The sequence below is a fragment of the Rhamphochromis longiceps genome, linkage group LG3, assembly GCF_057381845.1.
Source record: "Rhamphochromis longiceps isolate RC_006_pf linkage group LG3, R_longiceps_female_GT1.1, whole genome shotgun sequence".
Taxonomy (NCBI): Eukaryota; Metazoa; Chordata; class Actinopteri; order Cichliformes; family Cichlidae; genus Rhamphochromis; species Rhamphochromis longiceps.
Genome location: NC_140559.1, coordinates 51,818,972 through 51,834,297, shown reverse-complemented (window position 1 = coordinate 51,834,297; position 15,326 = coordinate 51,818,972). Strand labels below are relative to the sequence as shown.

General features: G+C 43.2%; 1 protein-coding gene and 1 long non-coding RNA gene across 6 annotated transcripts in view; one reads left to right on the top strand and one right to left on the bottom strand.

The window, feature by feature from the left end:
- The window catches only part of LOC146675179 (nuclear factor 1 B-type-like), a 59,451-nt gene that overhangs the window by 43,690 nt on the left and 435 nt on the right, over positions 1-15,326 (bottom strand). For 4 of the 5 annotated variants that reach the window (XM_085400281.1, XM_085400284.1, XM_085400282.1 and 1 more), the window contains exons 1-2: positions 13,775-14,300; positions 10,686-11,217 (exon numbers count right to left, since the gene is read on the bottom strand). In XM_085400281.1, the coding sequence (XP_085256407.1) occupies positions 10,686-11,217; positions 13,775-13,801 (559 nt within the window). In that variant the 5' untranslated portion in view covers positions 13,802-14,300. Of the gene's footprint in view, positions 1-10,685; positions 11,218-13,774; positions 14,301-15,326 lie in introns of those variants that run through there. The other variant, XM_085400283.1, reaches the window with a different exon arrangement.
- Positions 1,450-3,460, top strand: LOC146675180 (uncharacterized). The gene is made up of 3 exons (XR_014910250.1): positions 1,450-1,562; positions 3,175-3,239; positions 3,338-3,460. It is a non-coding gene; the product is annotated as an uncharacterized LOC146675180 (long non-coding RNA).

Here is a 15,326-nt window from a genome sequence, read left to right as displayed (position 1 = left end):
CGGCGCTTTGATCGCCATAATGGGGAAACCGCGTTTTGTTTTGAGCATTTGCCTAAAAACAGTGAATGCTTTGTCAGCCTTCGGGCGATGTTTGCGGCATACAAGACGCCGAACTCGACAAAGGTTGAAGGTAAAACAAAACTATTGCTGTTCTTGGCTACAGGGCGGCGTCTGAAGGATTAAAATAAAAGCCGGCACTTTAGGGCTTCTCAGCGAGGGAAGCAAAACACACACAAAAAATACAACTAAAGAACTAAAACTGAGACTTTAAAGTGCTTCTTCTTTGATTACACACACTAACTCCTGTAATTAGCCTCTGCACCTTCTTCCAGCATTAATCCGTCCGGTTTGACAAAGCTCTATCCACCGTGCATCGTTACCAGGTTTTCTTTTTTTTTTTGCTAAACATACTGTACATACAGACCTTATCACTATAGGATATGGTGTACGTGATAATGTGCATGTGATATGTAAAGCCTCTGCCTGGTGTCGTGCTCTGTATCCTTGTCAGGTCCTATATATAAACATACATCTGGCCCCCATTCTGCTCTTTCCATCATGTCATCCTGCCTACATGGGAGCAGGCTGTGGGAGATGCATACAGTTCAGTACAGGACAGGACAGTAGGGCTGGAAGAAATTATTGTTTTCATTTTTTTTGACTGATTCTTTTTTATTATATGTCAAAACGCCTGGTCTTAAGCTTCTCAGATCCAAAAGCAAATCTTTCTTTTATGGTTTTTGCCTGACTAGTAGATTAAGATTCAAGCAAAAAAATACTCAGGCTGAAAGCTGGGAATAAGAAACGTTTGACATTTTTGGCTTCGTAAATGATGATTAATGAATCTAAATTAAGCTGAACTAACTTTTTCTTGATTAACTGATACAGTACACGTACTGAAGCCAAACACCCTGCTGCTAAAAAGTTAAAAGTCTGTTCACTGAAATCATTTTATGCATTTATTCTGCATCAATAGCTAACTAGGATTTTATGGGCATTTTGACTTGATGTTGCATTCCTTCCTTTAAAACAGTTACCGTTTTTGTTTTTTTTTTAAAACGCCACCTTTAGCTTCTCTTTTCACAGCTTAAAGTAACTGAGAAGTCTACTTTGTCCCCCTATAAACCTCCTTTTGTTGCTCCTATTCTCCCCCCCTCTTTGTGTGTCGCTGTCCTCCTTTGCGGTGAGATGTTAGTCAAGTGTCTTGTGGCTTTCTCCACCCTCACCAGAAGGCCTGCCCGCGGTTAATTATTCTTGGATGGCGGATGAAAAAAAAAAGTGAGTTCTCTCTTTTTTTTGTTCTTTTTTTCATTAGCTCAGCAGCAGTTTCCCATTCATAATAGTTGGCACTGGTTTCGCTCTGCCTGCCAGAGATCACACCCCAACCATTTTCATTTTCCTTCATCCATTTGTTTCATTCATGTCATAGATTTGGCAGGGGCCTGCATCGTTTTCCTGATGGCCGCCGACCCTTCAACACCCTCCTTTTGAGTCTCAAACTCCCGTTTGTGGCTTTGTTTTGGATAAGAGCGGAGAAAATGTGGAAAAAAAATTTCATGCTGGTTCGTATCCAAGGGTTGTTGTCTTACTGTATTTCAGGACTGGAATTATTAATTGTAATGTAAAACTGAAAAAGGGATACTTTAGCAAAGCCATATGAAGCTTTGCTGACATGCCCTTGGATGAAAAGAAAGTCATAATAAAACTTTTCCTGGGAAACTGAATGAATATGGTTTATGTATGTGATTGTTGGTATAATTCCAAAGTTAAAAAGAACCATTAAGGACTGTGGGCTACCATTCCCTTGCCTTCACACAGTTTATCCCATAAATTTGCACAAGCAGTGAGCACACCGAGTAATACGCTCTCCACCAGAACTTTAAGTCTATTACACAGTGCGTTCAACAATCTGAGGCCCGGAGAAACAGTATTTCATCATGCAACTACTGGAAATATGCCCACTGACAGGGAATCTGGATTGCACATACACACACATATTTAAAAAAACAACAACAAAAAAACTCTTCCCACCCACCTGTTCTTGAGACATTTTGCTAAATCTATCAACTTCATCTGCTTGCATGTATTTTATTCCATACCACACAGGCCCACAAGCAGAAAGCACACGCGTTTGCATGTGCACGAGTCCAAACATTCAAATGTAACGTACACGTCTTCTCTCTGGGGCTGCAACCCGATCCCAAAGCACTCCAATGTGACATTAAAAACCCAGACTCTTTACCGTTAGGAACCTGGATTCCCAACATGGAAACAAACAAGATGGCTGCCGTGTCTCCAACTGAAGGCGTTGTTCCTCGGCTCCCATCTGAATGGAGTTAAGAGGCTGGCTAGCAGGAGTGGAGAGGAGAAGAGTCTCCTGGGGCAGTTGGCTCAGCAAGCGGGACCAGAGGATGGCTGCACCGTGGATTAGGGCCCCACAGTGGTCCATTGTTAATTGGGCGCCATGTGTGAAAGCTACAGAGAGATTAGTTTGTACAGCTGCTGCCATTTGTCATAACTGCCCTTAACAAGACACACATGGCAACGCAAGTTACAGCCAGAAGTTTTGCAGAAAAAAAGGGAGTAAAAAATGTCAGGCGAGCGTCTAACAGTTTGCAGAACAGGGCCCGCATAAGCAGATGAAGATGTTCCTGGGAAACACCGAGCAGACTCGGCGGGGATCCCATAAGAGATGATGAGCTTGAGCATTACTCATTTAGCCATCTGTAGGTCAACTAGAGTCATTATCATAACTGCTCAAAAGGACTATGCTAAACCAGCACAGATCCCAGACCACGGGTTGCAAACAATTCGGTGAAAATTATGAGGGAAGATCTGCGATTACATCACGGCCCTGTTGGGCAGAGCTCAAATTAGTCAGCGTCTGGGTTTTGTTCAACGAGCAAGAGTGGGATACAACACAGATAACAAGAGCCTGATGACCTCCTGTTAGCCAAATTTCCCTACTAATGTAGAATACAGCATTAGGTTTAGGAGACGGATGCTGGAGGAGAGGCTTTTTTTTTAGGGGGCGAGCAGGAATGTGCAGTGTAATTGTGGGTTGGAGGTATGTGCACATGTTGGAGGCCTAATTACAATCTTGACTTGGTAAATCTGGAACAAGCTTTTAAAAAGGAATCCCACTTTCAGCTTTTTCTTTTTTATGCCTGACAGCTCCCGGAGTGGCGAGGAGTTGCTGCTCACCAAAACTAAACGCAGTCTTTTGAGGAGAAGTGCAGGTGAGTAACCACAAGACGGATTTGTTGCAGTTTCTACGTGCATAAGTGAGAACACAGGTCTCCATGTGTACATTTTTGGATTTGCATGTCAAATTTAGGGACGCTTCTCTGAAAGTCCCTGTGAGCTAAACAACCAGCTGGAGCTTTGTGCCAGCATAGAGAGCGGGACAATTCGAGAAGAACTCAAGCTGTTGGGATCCGGATCGTCACACAGACTTTTAGTGGACACCATGGTAACGAAGCCTCTTCTTCTTCAAGAAAAATAATGGACTTCATTAACTATCCTGTTAGTGCTCCTGCTGGCTTTAATCACGGGAGCACACACGGCACTGGACCAGCCCACTCCTAACACAAGTATTAGCACTTTGGGCTAACAATTTCATCACTACTACAACATCAAAATTCCCCTCGTTTCATTTTGAAAAAGTTATAATTAATAGCTACATTTTGTGATTACAATTTGTAGTATGGTTTAAAATAGGAAGAGCTTATTTTCACTTCTGATTTAAGTTGCTGGGTTGTTGTGAATGCTGCATTTATGGCGGTGCAATTCTCCCATATTTATGCACATGCATCTACAGATAATATGAAGGAAATGTGCACTTTTCTGTTCTCCTTTTTAATCACTGAGTTTTTTTATTAATGCCTTGATGTAAAGAGAGAAGCAGAACTGCCTGTGACAGAGGAGAAAGTACCTCTGTGGAAAATGTGTAACATCTGCAGTTTGGTGATCCTGAGATATGGGATTTTCATGTCGTTACAAACAACGAGAAGTCCACATTTCCTCTCCTCCTGTCTACCCCGTGTATGGCTCACTTTAATCAAACACAGCCCTGCTGCTTCTTCGTGAAAACAAGTTGCTGTACATGCTAAAAATGTAAATGACTTCTTTTTCCCCTTTTTTGCTATATAACTTTTCTTACTGTAAGAGCCAGTAAAAATAATATATATGCACTCAGTGTTTATTGTTTATTGCGCTGCTGCTTAACAGTTGGTTTCTAAATTTGGGAGGCTTTTTTTTTTTTTTGGGAAAAGTCAACCCAACATATGCGAGGGAGGAGTGCAGTTCCTTTTGCTTGCTTTGACAACTCAATGGGGTGCTGATGAATCCGTCCCAAGCAGGCCATTCCCAAGCCCCAGACACCATATCCCCTCTCTGACCCACTGCACTGACTTTAGAAAGAAATTCTCTGGGGATTCGCCCCCCACCCCAAACAACAACATGCCCACCCAAAAGTACATTTCGCACGGCGCTGTGATGGCGGGCCTCTCTTTTTCTGTTCCACTCAGGTCTTGTCGAGCCGTCACAGTGATGGGCCGTACTGTAACGCCAGACAAAGGAAGAGACAACCATCACTCTAGGCCACTGATCGGCCTTGTCTGGCCTGAAAAGACTTTGATGGGGCAAAGCAGAGTGGGGGGTGCTGCTCAGAGAAGTCAGTGTCTCCTGGGCAACCACTCCGATTGTCTGTCCCTGCCCAAAGTTCCCAATAACACCCCACCTACTACCCCTTCCTTTTTTTTTCTTCCCTTCATTGGTTGTTCACAAGCCTCCATCCTGGGTGAAGGGGACTGGCTTTTGCATAAAAGTCTCATTCTGATACTCGAGGGTGCTTTTCTCCTGACTGACTGGAAAAAATGCAAGGTCAAAGAACATCTTCACACAAATTCTCTAACTAAGACTTTTTGTCTTCCCTCTAAACCTTCTTATCCTTCTTTTCACTCCAGACTCTGCTGTCTTACATGACCAGTCTAGCAGGCAGATGGGACAACAGTAGGTTTTTCTAGCAGTTACGCTAGTACAACGGTGAAGAAGAGGGCGCAGCCACTGGATGGAGAAGCTCAGGCAGCAGGGAGGGCCCGCTTTGTAAGGCAGGACAGTGATAAGGTCTGGCATAAGGGTGAATGTACCCATTTGTCTTCATTTGGTAGGACTGGCAGACAGGATGGGGGGTGGGGAATCTATCCGGGTGAAGTGGGAGGTGCCGGTCCTCCAGTCAAGTGGCCTCGGGGGGATTTGAAATGCATTTGGGGTCCTCCCCAAAAAAGCCTGGGAAAGTGTGGGGAAGCTGAGATCTTAACCATAGACTAATGACACAAACTGCAGACCTTAACCAAGTGTAGCCACGAACGCAAAACTGAGTCTCCTGCTGAAATACACAAGAAAAGCCTTTTCAACACAATGCCTGAGCCTCACAATGCAGAAGAAAGGCCTCGTCCCGTTTTTTTGACAGATGCAACAGTGCAAACTGTGACACAAGCAAATTAAACACACTGTAGCGGAGCAAAGGAGGGAGTTGTAAATTTTGTTGAGAAAGAAAGCATCCACATTTCTCTGTGGCCTCTGCTCCGAGTTGCCTTGTTTCCATGGCGATTTATGTACACATGGCACACAAAAGAGGGCTAAGGAGGTAACACGGCCTGTTTAAGCCTTGAGGTATTTGCTCGAGCAAAGCCCCGCTGCTAATAACACAAGCTTCATACTGTGCCAGGCAACCTGGCTGCAATGCACCCAGGTTACTGTTTGAGAAAGAGCAGGAGAGGAAAGAAGGCAGAAGGAAGTCAGATGGAGATCACAAAACAACCAAAGATCCTGGAAAGGGGGTGAAGACATTAATACAGAAAGAAAATAAGCGAGAGAGCAAGAAAGCAAGTGAAAAAAAAAAAGAAAAGGAAAGAAAGAAAGGCTGCACTGCAAAACATAAATAGCTGCCGGGTTAAGAGAAAAAGGATCGGGAAGACATTTAGTGGGAAGCGGAAATCAATAAGGCAAGCGGTGAAGCTGGGAGGGAGTTCTAAGTGGATTAGATTGAGAGAATGTGTTCGATAGGTTATGGCTCTGAGAGAGAGGTAGCCAGACACCGCAGGCTCTATTGCATACTAATAAGGAAGCCAGCATGGAAGCTAAGCACAGGGTTGTGCAGTTCACTGTGAAGATTTTTTTCTATATATCTCTGGCATCAGTGGTTACGGTTTTTCCCAGGGTTTGGGGTTTAGCTTGTTCCTTAAAATTCATGTTCAAGATAAAACTCCATCTCGACTGCAATGAGAGCTATTCTCCAGACTTGTTCTAACATTATGGCACAAAATTTACAAGGAGTTGAGTAACTGTAGTTAAACTTGACAGCGGTGTCTTTAATGCGCTCCTCCTTACAACAAGTTTTGTTTCACGTTTCTGGCATAAACCCAGCTGCCATTTCTCTGGCCAAGCGCCTGGGCCTGGGACAGCTGTCATGGTCAGAGTCTCAGGCTTGAGGGAAAGCCAGGGACTGAGAAAAGAAAAGAGAACGGGAGAGAAAAGGAGTGAGAGTCACTTGGCCGGGCAGTGTGCCGCAGGGGTGATTCCTGATGGCAGAGGAGGATAAGGGGATACGAGGGGGGAGAGAGGCAGGGAGGGTTAGATGTTTTGCTTAGTCACAGACCTCCACTGTGACCCAGAAGGTCAGACCTCCGCACTGGCCGCCTGACCAAAGCCTCTGAGGCAGCCAGGCGGAAAACAAGATGCAAACAGCGATCCCGAGCAGTGTGGCGAGCAGGCAGTGGAGAGTCTTGAAGATACCGACCAGCCAGACTACCCAGCTTGAGGGATTGGTTCATTGGGTGAAGGGGTGTGTGCGGGAGACAATCACAAGGGCTTACTCCCCCTCACTTAGGCCAGTGAACCAAGGGACCACCGGCTATACCACAAGAAGTGGCAGAAGAGCGGAGACAAACAGTTGCCAAGAGACCACCGGTGATCCCATGACTGCTGTGGTTTGACCCCGATTGAAGAGTTCAACGACAGGGGCTTAAGAGAATCCGCCCTTCCCCAACAGCTCTGCTGACCACCACCACCCCCACGGCAAAAAGTCTTCCTCCTCCACGTGCCCCGGGCCAGCACAGGCATGTTTTCACTGATCTGTTTTGCTCAATTAAACTTCAGAGGACACCCTGTCACATCTCTTTGTAAAGGTCGTGACCTTAGGGGCAGAGGTTAAGCCTGGCAATTGTAAAACAAGGTTTTGATTAACATGGCGGCTTGTATCCGGAGGTAATCCATCCATTTCTACAAACTATCATGGAAAAAAAACATCACAGGGGGTGTGGGGGTGGGAGTAAAGGTAATGATGTTTTATGGCCACGTTAACTTTCAGCACACGACTAATGGGAAGGCTGCTTGACCTTGACTTCTTTCATCCCGATTTGGACTACCTCAGCAATCCTCGACTCTCACGGTTTCTGAGGAAATCCACTGCCAACTTTCTAAATGCTCGGAAATCTTTTTAGGAATTAGTCACTGAAGATCATGTAAGATCTTAATAATCTTAATAAAAAAAGCCTTTTTACAATGTTATTCTCTAATTTCTCCTTTTTTCCATACATGGCCAGAAAGAACAAGTGAACACAATAAGTATATCTCTGCAGTTGCGTGAACAAACAGGGATGAGCAGCCTAACAAAAACCACATACAAACGAGGCCTAGAGACTCCCAGCATGTCCCGACACGATGATTATCTACATGCCCCGTTGCAACTATTCCATCACGCTGTCAAACTGGATATGCAAAATATGAATCTAGGAGGTGAGAGTTGATGATTTAAAAAAAACAAAAACAAATAAGAATTCCCCTTCTTGTTTTATTGGAAAATGATAAAATGGTGCAGTGGATTACCACGGCAGTATGTGTGTGTGAGTGTGAGAAGCCCGGGCCCTGCATTGAACGCGGCCTGCCAGTTGGCACAATGGATGCCACAACCCCCACTCCCAGCCCCCAGCCTACTTCCCAGCGGGCATTCATCTGGGCATGCACATGGGTGCTACAGCTCTGCCTGGCTAAACGCGTCTGTGCCCCAGAACAAGGGAGCTGAGTGCCCTCTCAAAATTCACCCGGTACACTCGCTGCCAACCCGCCGACCTTTCTCAGGCAGCAGCCCACCAGAATCAAAAACAAACACTCTATGAACCCCATTTTTTTTCTCACGAAAAGTAACAAAAAAAAAAAAAGATTTTCCAGAATAAATAACAGCAGCGAAATAACGGATTAGAAAACACGGCAGAAGCAGAACTACATTAAAAATCACAGTCCGAACTCGCTCTTTTTTCCCCCCCACAAAGTTCGCACAATAACCAGATTCTGTTGCAGCCCGAGCCGTTTGCTACTTTCTTTGTGTTTGATTGTATGTTTGTTTGTTTCGTGCAGTTGCAGCAGAACAAAGGCAGCGGCTTCCATTCTGCCACTGTCAAAAAACTTTCCCAACGTGCCCACTGCATTGCGGATGCCAACCAACGAATCAAAGGCACGCTGCAAGCAGACAAAGAGAGTTTGATGCCAACCTCCAAACCTCTAACAACCATTACTGGTGATTTTGCCTGCCTCCCTGGCACCGTGTAAAACAAAATGGCGCCGTGCCGCACGCTACCACAACATGGCTGCATTGTCTGGGTTTGTGGACCGCTCGGTAACTTAAAGAAAAGAAGGCGACGCTTTAGTTTGCAAAAACTGGAGAAGGAAAAGAAAAAGATGGCCATCTGAGTGATCCCCGCTATTCGGCGTTTGCCAAGCATTTCACTCAATGGGAATTTTGAGGATGGCGGCAAATGATCGTTCCCATATAGAAAAACATGACATTATTTTAACCTTTTATTATAAACACTGAAACGAATCTTCAACATGATCGTCCTCTCTACTCAGATACAGTTTACTAAAACAGCGGCTGTTTTATAAAGTCAGTTTTGTGAAAAAACAGCACTAAATGCCGTTTCTCGAGTTGGTACTGAGCAGTTCAAAATGCAGCAGATGTAAACCAGGGAAGCGGTGGCATCCTACAAAAGACACAAAAGAGGGTCTGATGCCAACCCCGGTGCCAATGGCAACCATTATTGTCTCTGTGCTGTGCCTTCTGCTTTCCCTGGCACTTATCAAACACAAAATGGCGCTCAGGGTTTGATGATAATGAGCTAGCTATACCACTACCCTCCAATGGGAGCACAGTGTAGTGGCGGCTATTCGGTGTGGTTGCAGTAGATTTAAGGGCAGCACATGAGAGGTTTAAAAGTGTGGGATGTATATGACTGAAATGTGTTTACTCGCAGTCAGAGGAGACCTGAATTTCATTTTCAAAGGCCTTTTAAAGGTGCTATCTGATTCGAGATCCGAGTAGGAAAAAAAACAACATCATTCACAGTATCCTGTGAAAAGTGTTTTCTGTAGAACTCATTGAACCTGGAAGAGATCACATCTGAATGCGGCGTTGCTCTGATCATGCTCTGAGTGAAAATCTCCCAGTTTACAGTCTGCATGACTGACTATGTAAACCAGTTTCTGGTGATGTACACTAGAAACACCGTTTCTATTCTGGACTTTCAGAAATGCCTTTATTTTATTTTTGCGGCCGTGTTTACTATTTTTTATTAAAGGGAAAAAAAAGAAAGAAATCCTAGCAAATTAATTCTGGAAAGAAAAAGAAATAAATTAAAACATCAATTTAAAATATATGCATGACAAAAACTATAACTACTACCCTCTTATAAAGTACACTTCCTAAACTGTGCAAAATGTGTCCTCTAAACCTTTCATGTAAAAGAATCCAGTTTTTTTAGGGATCAGGAAAATAACATGAAATAACATGACACACAAAGAAGAAAACAGAAAAAACAGAAACTTTAAATTTTATAACAGCTGAAAGTGTTTTTATGTCTGTAATGTGACTTACTATTAGAAATCGCTTCATTGATCACACGTATTACCATTTTAATTGGTGGAAAATCAACAGTGTTTGCAGACAAACCAGTTTGAAATTTTTATCGTGGAATGAAAACTAAAAAGGGACAAATGCCATGATTATTTTTAAAATATTGAGATTAAAAAGTGAAAGATTTTTTTTTTAAATCTTAGGTTACATTAAATGTTATTTATTTATTTATTTATTTATTTATTTATTTATTTATTTATTTATAAATGAATTAATAAAATATAACACTGCTCCATATATTCAGCATTTGGACATTTAAGACTGAAACTTTCCACAAATGCCACCACTTGATTTCCAAACAAATGGATCAGTTATGCAGTGTGTGTGCAGTTGTGCAATCCTGTGTGTGTGTGTGGTTGTGTGTGTACAAGGTAACTGAATAATTACAGGAGAATTACAGGGATATAAGCTGCTGCTGGATTTCAGCAAAGCAAACACAGTTAACACATGGTCTTATCTAATTTTGATGACATTGTTTTTGTAATGAGGCTTGCTTAGAAAAATAAAAATGTTTGTGGTATAAATGTATGCACAGTACTGACCGTCACAGTCGTACATTTGCTCCTCTGGCAGATTTAGAATTGCCAGAAAATAACTCATGCGACTCTTGACCTTGCTAAATCATCACTCACTCTCTCTCACACACACACACACGCACAACATTAACTGTCTCTCTCTCACACACACAGAGAATCAGTATGAACTTGAAACCTACCTTGGTCCTGGACATAGTATGCTAGAAACAAGTCCAGCTCCTTGACTGATACTGTTATGTGGTGTGGCTGGACACAAAGTGCTGGGTTGGTGCAATGTGGAGACTTGACGAGGCGCTCGCCATCTGTACTTTCCAGAGGGATGCCTTTGAAGAGGATGACCATCACCAGGTCCAGACGCCATACTTTGTCGGCCTGCCGCAAACAGTCGATTCGTCGTATCTTGCCCTTTTGGTCCGGGTTGGATAGCACGCAGCAAGGGGGCTTCTTGCCCGTCACGCTGAGGACAAAGTCCTCCCGGTACTCCTGCCGAATGTCCTTACGCAGCTTGGCTAGCAGCCTGGATGCCCATTTCTGCTTAACCTCGGGCTTCTCGCTCAGAAGCTCATCCTTCACCGCGCGCTCCTCGTCCTTGGACATCCGCTTCTCGTGCTTCTTGAAGTACTTGCGTTTTCTGGCCTGGAGGTTGAACCACGTGTAGGCGATGGCGCGGACGTGAGGAAGAAGTGCCTCGATGAAGGGATGAAACTCATCCTGGAGCATCCGAGGGGCACAGTGTGGAGAAAGAGACAGAAAGAGAAGGAGAGAAACGGAATCAGAAACTCATGTCATCAAACATGAAGAAATATGTGTTTACCCAGCTACTAATTTAAAGCAGAAGGGAAGTCAGACCACAATTTTAAAATCCCTCATAATCAGTCACATAATGTCACTGGCAGTTTCTTCAAGCTAAGAATGATCTCTTTATATTAGGAACTCTAGCTTTACCATCCTAGATATGCTGCAGATGTGACAAGTAAATTCCACCGTTTATATCAACTCGAAGCCCGGTGACTGAATGCACTTGCAGCTCTGCTCGCATTTCACGAGCATGCTCTGAGTGGGACTCCTGTAACACTGCTGCTGCTGGTGCTGCAGGGAGCATGCGCCCCACACAGTTGCATTTCTCTTATCAAACTATCCACATACCATAATCTGGAAGTGGGATGCAACCATTAAAAAAATAAAAAATAAAAAAAGGAAGGCAGAGAGATACTCATTCTTCAGACACGATGCACACGGCCTCATGTATACATGCCAGCTTAATGTACAAAACGGAATAAAACACAGGCAGGCGAGAGAGGCGGCACATCAAATGAAGCAATAGTGTGAAAGGTATTTGCAAAGGTTGATCGAGTACTCAAAGGATTTCATGCCAAATCGTTTCAAGCATTGAGGTTAACACATGGAATGGCACCTGCCCAGCTTCATTCCTAAAAGTTGAGGTTAGGTAGCCCGGCCTACTGTTAAAATGTTTCATCTCACTTTTATTTAGCTATTCATTTTTGTTTAACTCATTTCGTATTACAGTCATATTACACTACTTTGTGTTGCATTACAAAATTGTTACCTTTGAATAAAACACATCATTATGGATTTTTTGCCACTCAATTTTTCCCCCCTTCAAAAATACAAAACAAAACAGACACTAATTCCTACAACAACTCAGCAACTAAATGGCTAATATTAATACTGATTCACTGATTCAACAATAAATTATATTTGTTTCATTTCTTAATTCTTGTTCTCTGGGAATCTCTAGAACTCATCAGAAAGGACTGCAGCTGAGGGATGGAAACATTAAATTATTTTTGTTTGAGGTCATTAAAATGCCAGATTTAATAACTATACACAGGCGTTTTTAGGGTGGGAAGACTTTTGACGAGTTATTGTTCTTTTTGTAGGCAGTCAGGCAACAAGCCGGCTATAGCAAACCACAGAAATCCCCTCTCTATCTGTGGCTGCTGCTGGTGCTCCTCTAAAAAGCCACATTTCTGGTCTCAGGCTCCATCGCTGATAAAACTCTGCTCCAGTACACTAATGTCAAATTATGATCATTTATTACACTGAAAGAGGTAACTCTGTGTATGTTGCAGATTCCATTAACAGCTTGTAAATGTATTATATTCACTGTGAATAGTATAGCTCCTCATTGTCTTTCAGAGAGGTTAAAAATCCATTCAAAACTTCTTTTAATGTCATCTCCTCACTATAAAGCTGCCAATTAAAATGACAAAAGCAAGTGTAAATGCTAGTAAATGTGTTCACTCGCAACTGTTTCTCAAATCCTTTTTTCACTCCTGCTCAAAATCACTTTAAATATTCTGTTAATTTTTTTTTCTAGCCAGGTTAAAGCCAAATGCTGTAAAGATAAATGACTTGGCCAGGGCCTGTGCAGTGCACTTCAGCTGGGGCCATAAAAGCACAATCCTCTTAAGTACAAGCTAAACCACATCTCAGTCAATCACTTACTTATGCCAAGTAAAATATAAACAGTAAAACTGAGTCAGCCAAAACAGTCAGCTACTCTGTCCAACCGCTGAATCAACTTTATCACGCGTTTGATCTTTCTACAGTGCAAGTGGCTTTATCTTCTTCCAACTTCACTTCCCTAAAGTATGGGGGCTTTATTCTAAATAAAAAATATACGCCTGGAAAATATATATACATAAATATATAAATATATATGTATAGCCACAGCTCAAGCAGGGCCGGGAGGTGCGCGCCTGTGTGTGTGTGAGAGAGACAGAGAGAGAGAGACAGAGAGAGGTTATTGGAGGACGCAAATAAGCTAATTAAACCAGAGAAAAATACCTGCACCACTTACACAGGATTAGCAAGAATAGAGTCTTTTGGTTCTATCTTAAAACTCATCTTTACGCAAAAGTTTGTAAAGAGCGAAGAACGTGTGAAGATTTGCACTTCAAGCGCCAACAGGACACAGCCGATCTTTCGTTAGGACTTTCGTAGAAAAGACATTTTAAAATATATGTGTCACGACTTTATCACAAAAACATATAATCTCAGTCGAGAAGTTTTTGCCTCGCTTTAATGCCATATCTTTTATTTATTTATTTTACTTACAAGGGAAAGTCTGTATTATTTATAAGAATTATGAAAGTAATTCACAGCGCAGACACTCAACTTTCTATTCCCGGGCTAAAAAAAAAAAACAAAAACAAAAAAAACAAACCGTGTGACAATTTTTATACAAATTAAAAATCACAGCGATAAGATGCATAACTTTAAAAAAAAAAAAAGACACAATTACCTGAGTTAGACAAATCGGGGAATACATGACGAGACGGCTACACAGAAAGTGACTGTACTTGGAGCGATTCCTCAGATCACTTTATCGCGCCATTCCTGGATCCGCTGTGCGCTATGCGAGACTCTGTGGATCCGCGTAAAAACCAAAAGTAATTATCCAATAACATCCATGAATTTCTGCAAATCCAGAGATTGTCTTCACCGCAGACAAAGACAGATTTTCTGCAGGCGACTTTTTATTCTCTGTTTTTAAGTTGACATGCACGGACTGTACTCGTAGAGCCGGTGTGCGAAACGAGGCTGCCGCTGCTGTACTCCTGAACTGCACGGGGCTCTGCGCGCGTCTCTGTGCGGCGTTATCTCATGAAAGCATTACGGGGAGCTTCAGAGGGCGCCGAGTGTGGGATGTTCACCCCTGCTTTAACCAAACTTGATATGAAATCGACCGGTGCGCCCTCGGTCCTGCGCGATTCCAGCAAATCAGACCCAACTTTTTTCACCCACGTAATTGCACAGTCACACTCCTCCCCCTCCTCCCCCTTCCAAACACACACCATATCCAACCCCTCCAAGCACCTTCTTCTCCTTCTCGGCTTTATATGAACACACCGCATAAAATTCATTAACCCCCCCCCCCCCCCCCCCACACACACACACACACACACACACACACACACACACACACACACACACACACACATAAACGCACACCTCCCTCCTTCCTTCCTTCTGCAGAATTATTTTATGACCTTCTGGGACTTTGGACCGCAGCCTCGGTCACATACACGAACGTAAACAAACGGGGGGAATAACGTCCCGCTGCCACCCTTTTTTAACCACCGAGCTCCGTGTCAACAAGACACACGCACTCTACGTTTCCAGTTCAGATAATTCAACCCAGTGTTGGTGGCTCACAGTGATAACAAACCTTTTAGCTTGTCAGTTACACACCAAGCAGCAGTACTTTATTAGCCTGTTAACATCTGCTGGAGAACTTCTTAAAATATGATTTCTTTAGGGGGGACAGAAATAAAGGGAAGTACATTTTATTAAACTTTTTTTTTAAAACCTATTTCCAACACAATTAGCCTGCATTGTTCTAGAAACAATAGGTAAAAGGGACACCTAGCTTAAACTTTAGCACCCGTTAAAATGAGTTTATAGGTATTAAATGTTTTAATTTATTAAATTATGTTGTGCTCTCAGAAACCCCTCCTCAAAATAAAACTCCCTGACTTAAAAGCGTTGATAACGCCGTTAGGAAGTGCTCATTTAGGGCGAAGCTTGGTGGGTAGGTGTACAGTAACATTATAGTAGTAGAGCTAAAAGGAGTCAAAGTTAAACATTGTTACGGTGCCGCTACAGTGCGCGCGCACGTGTGTGCCCTACAGAGCTGTTAACAGTCTACACGGAGCTCATTTGCCAGATTAAGGGGGACTGGGATGTTAAAATAGGCTGCGGGACAGTCTGTGCCAAGTTTACAACAATTTTGGCCCGACCGTGCCTGTGTTGTGGTCCCTGCAAAGTCAACCCACCTCTCCACATTTCTCCTC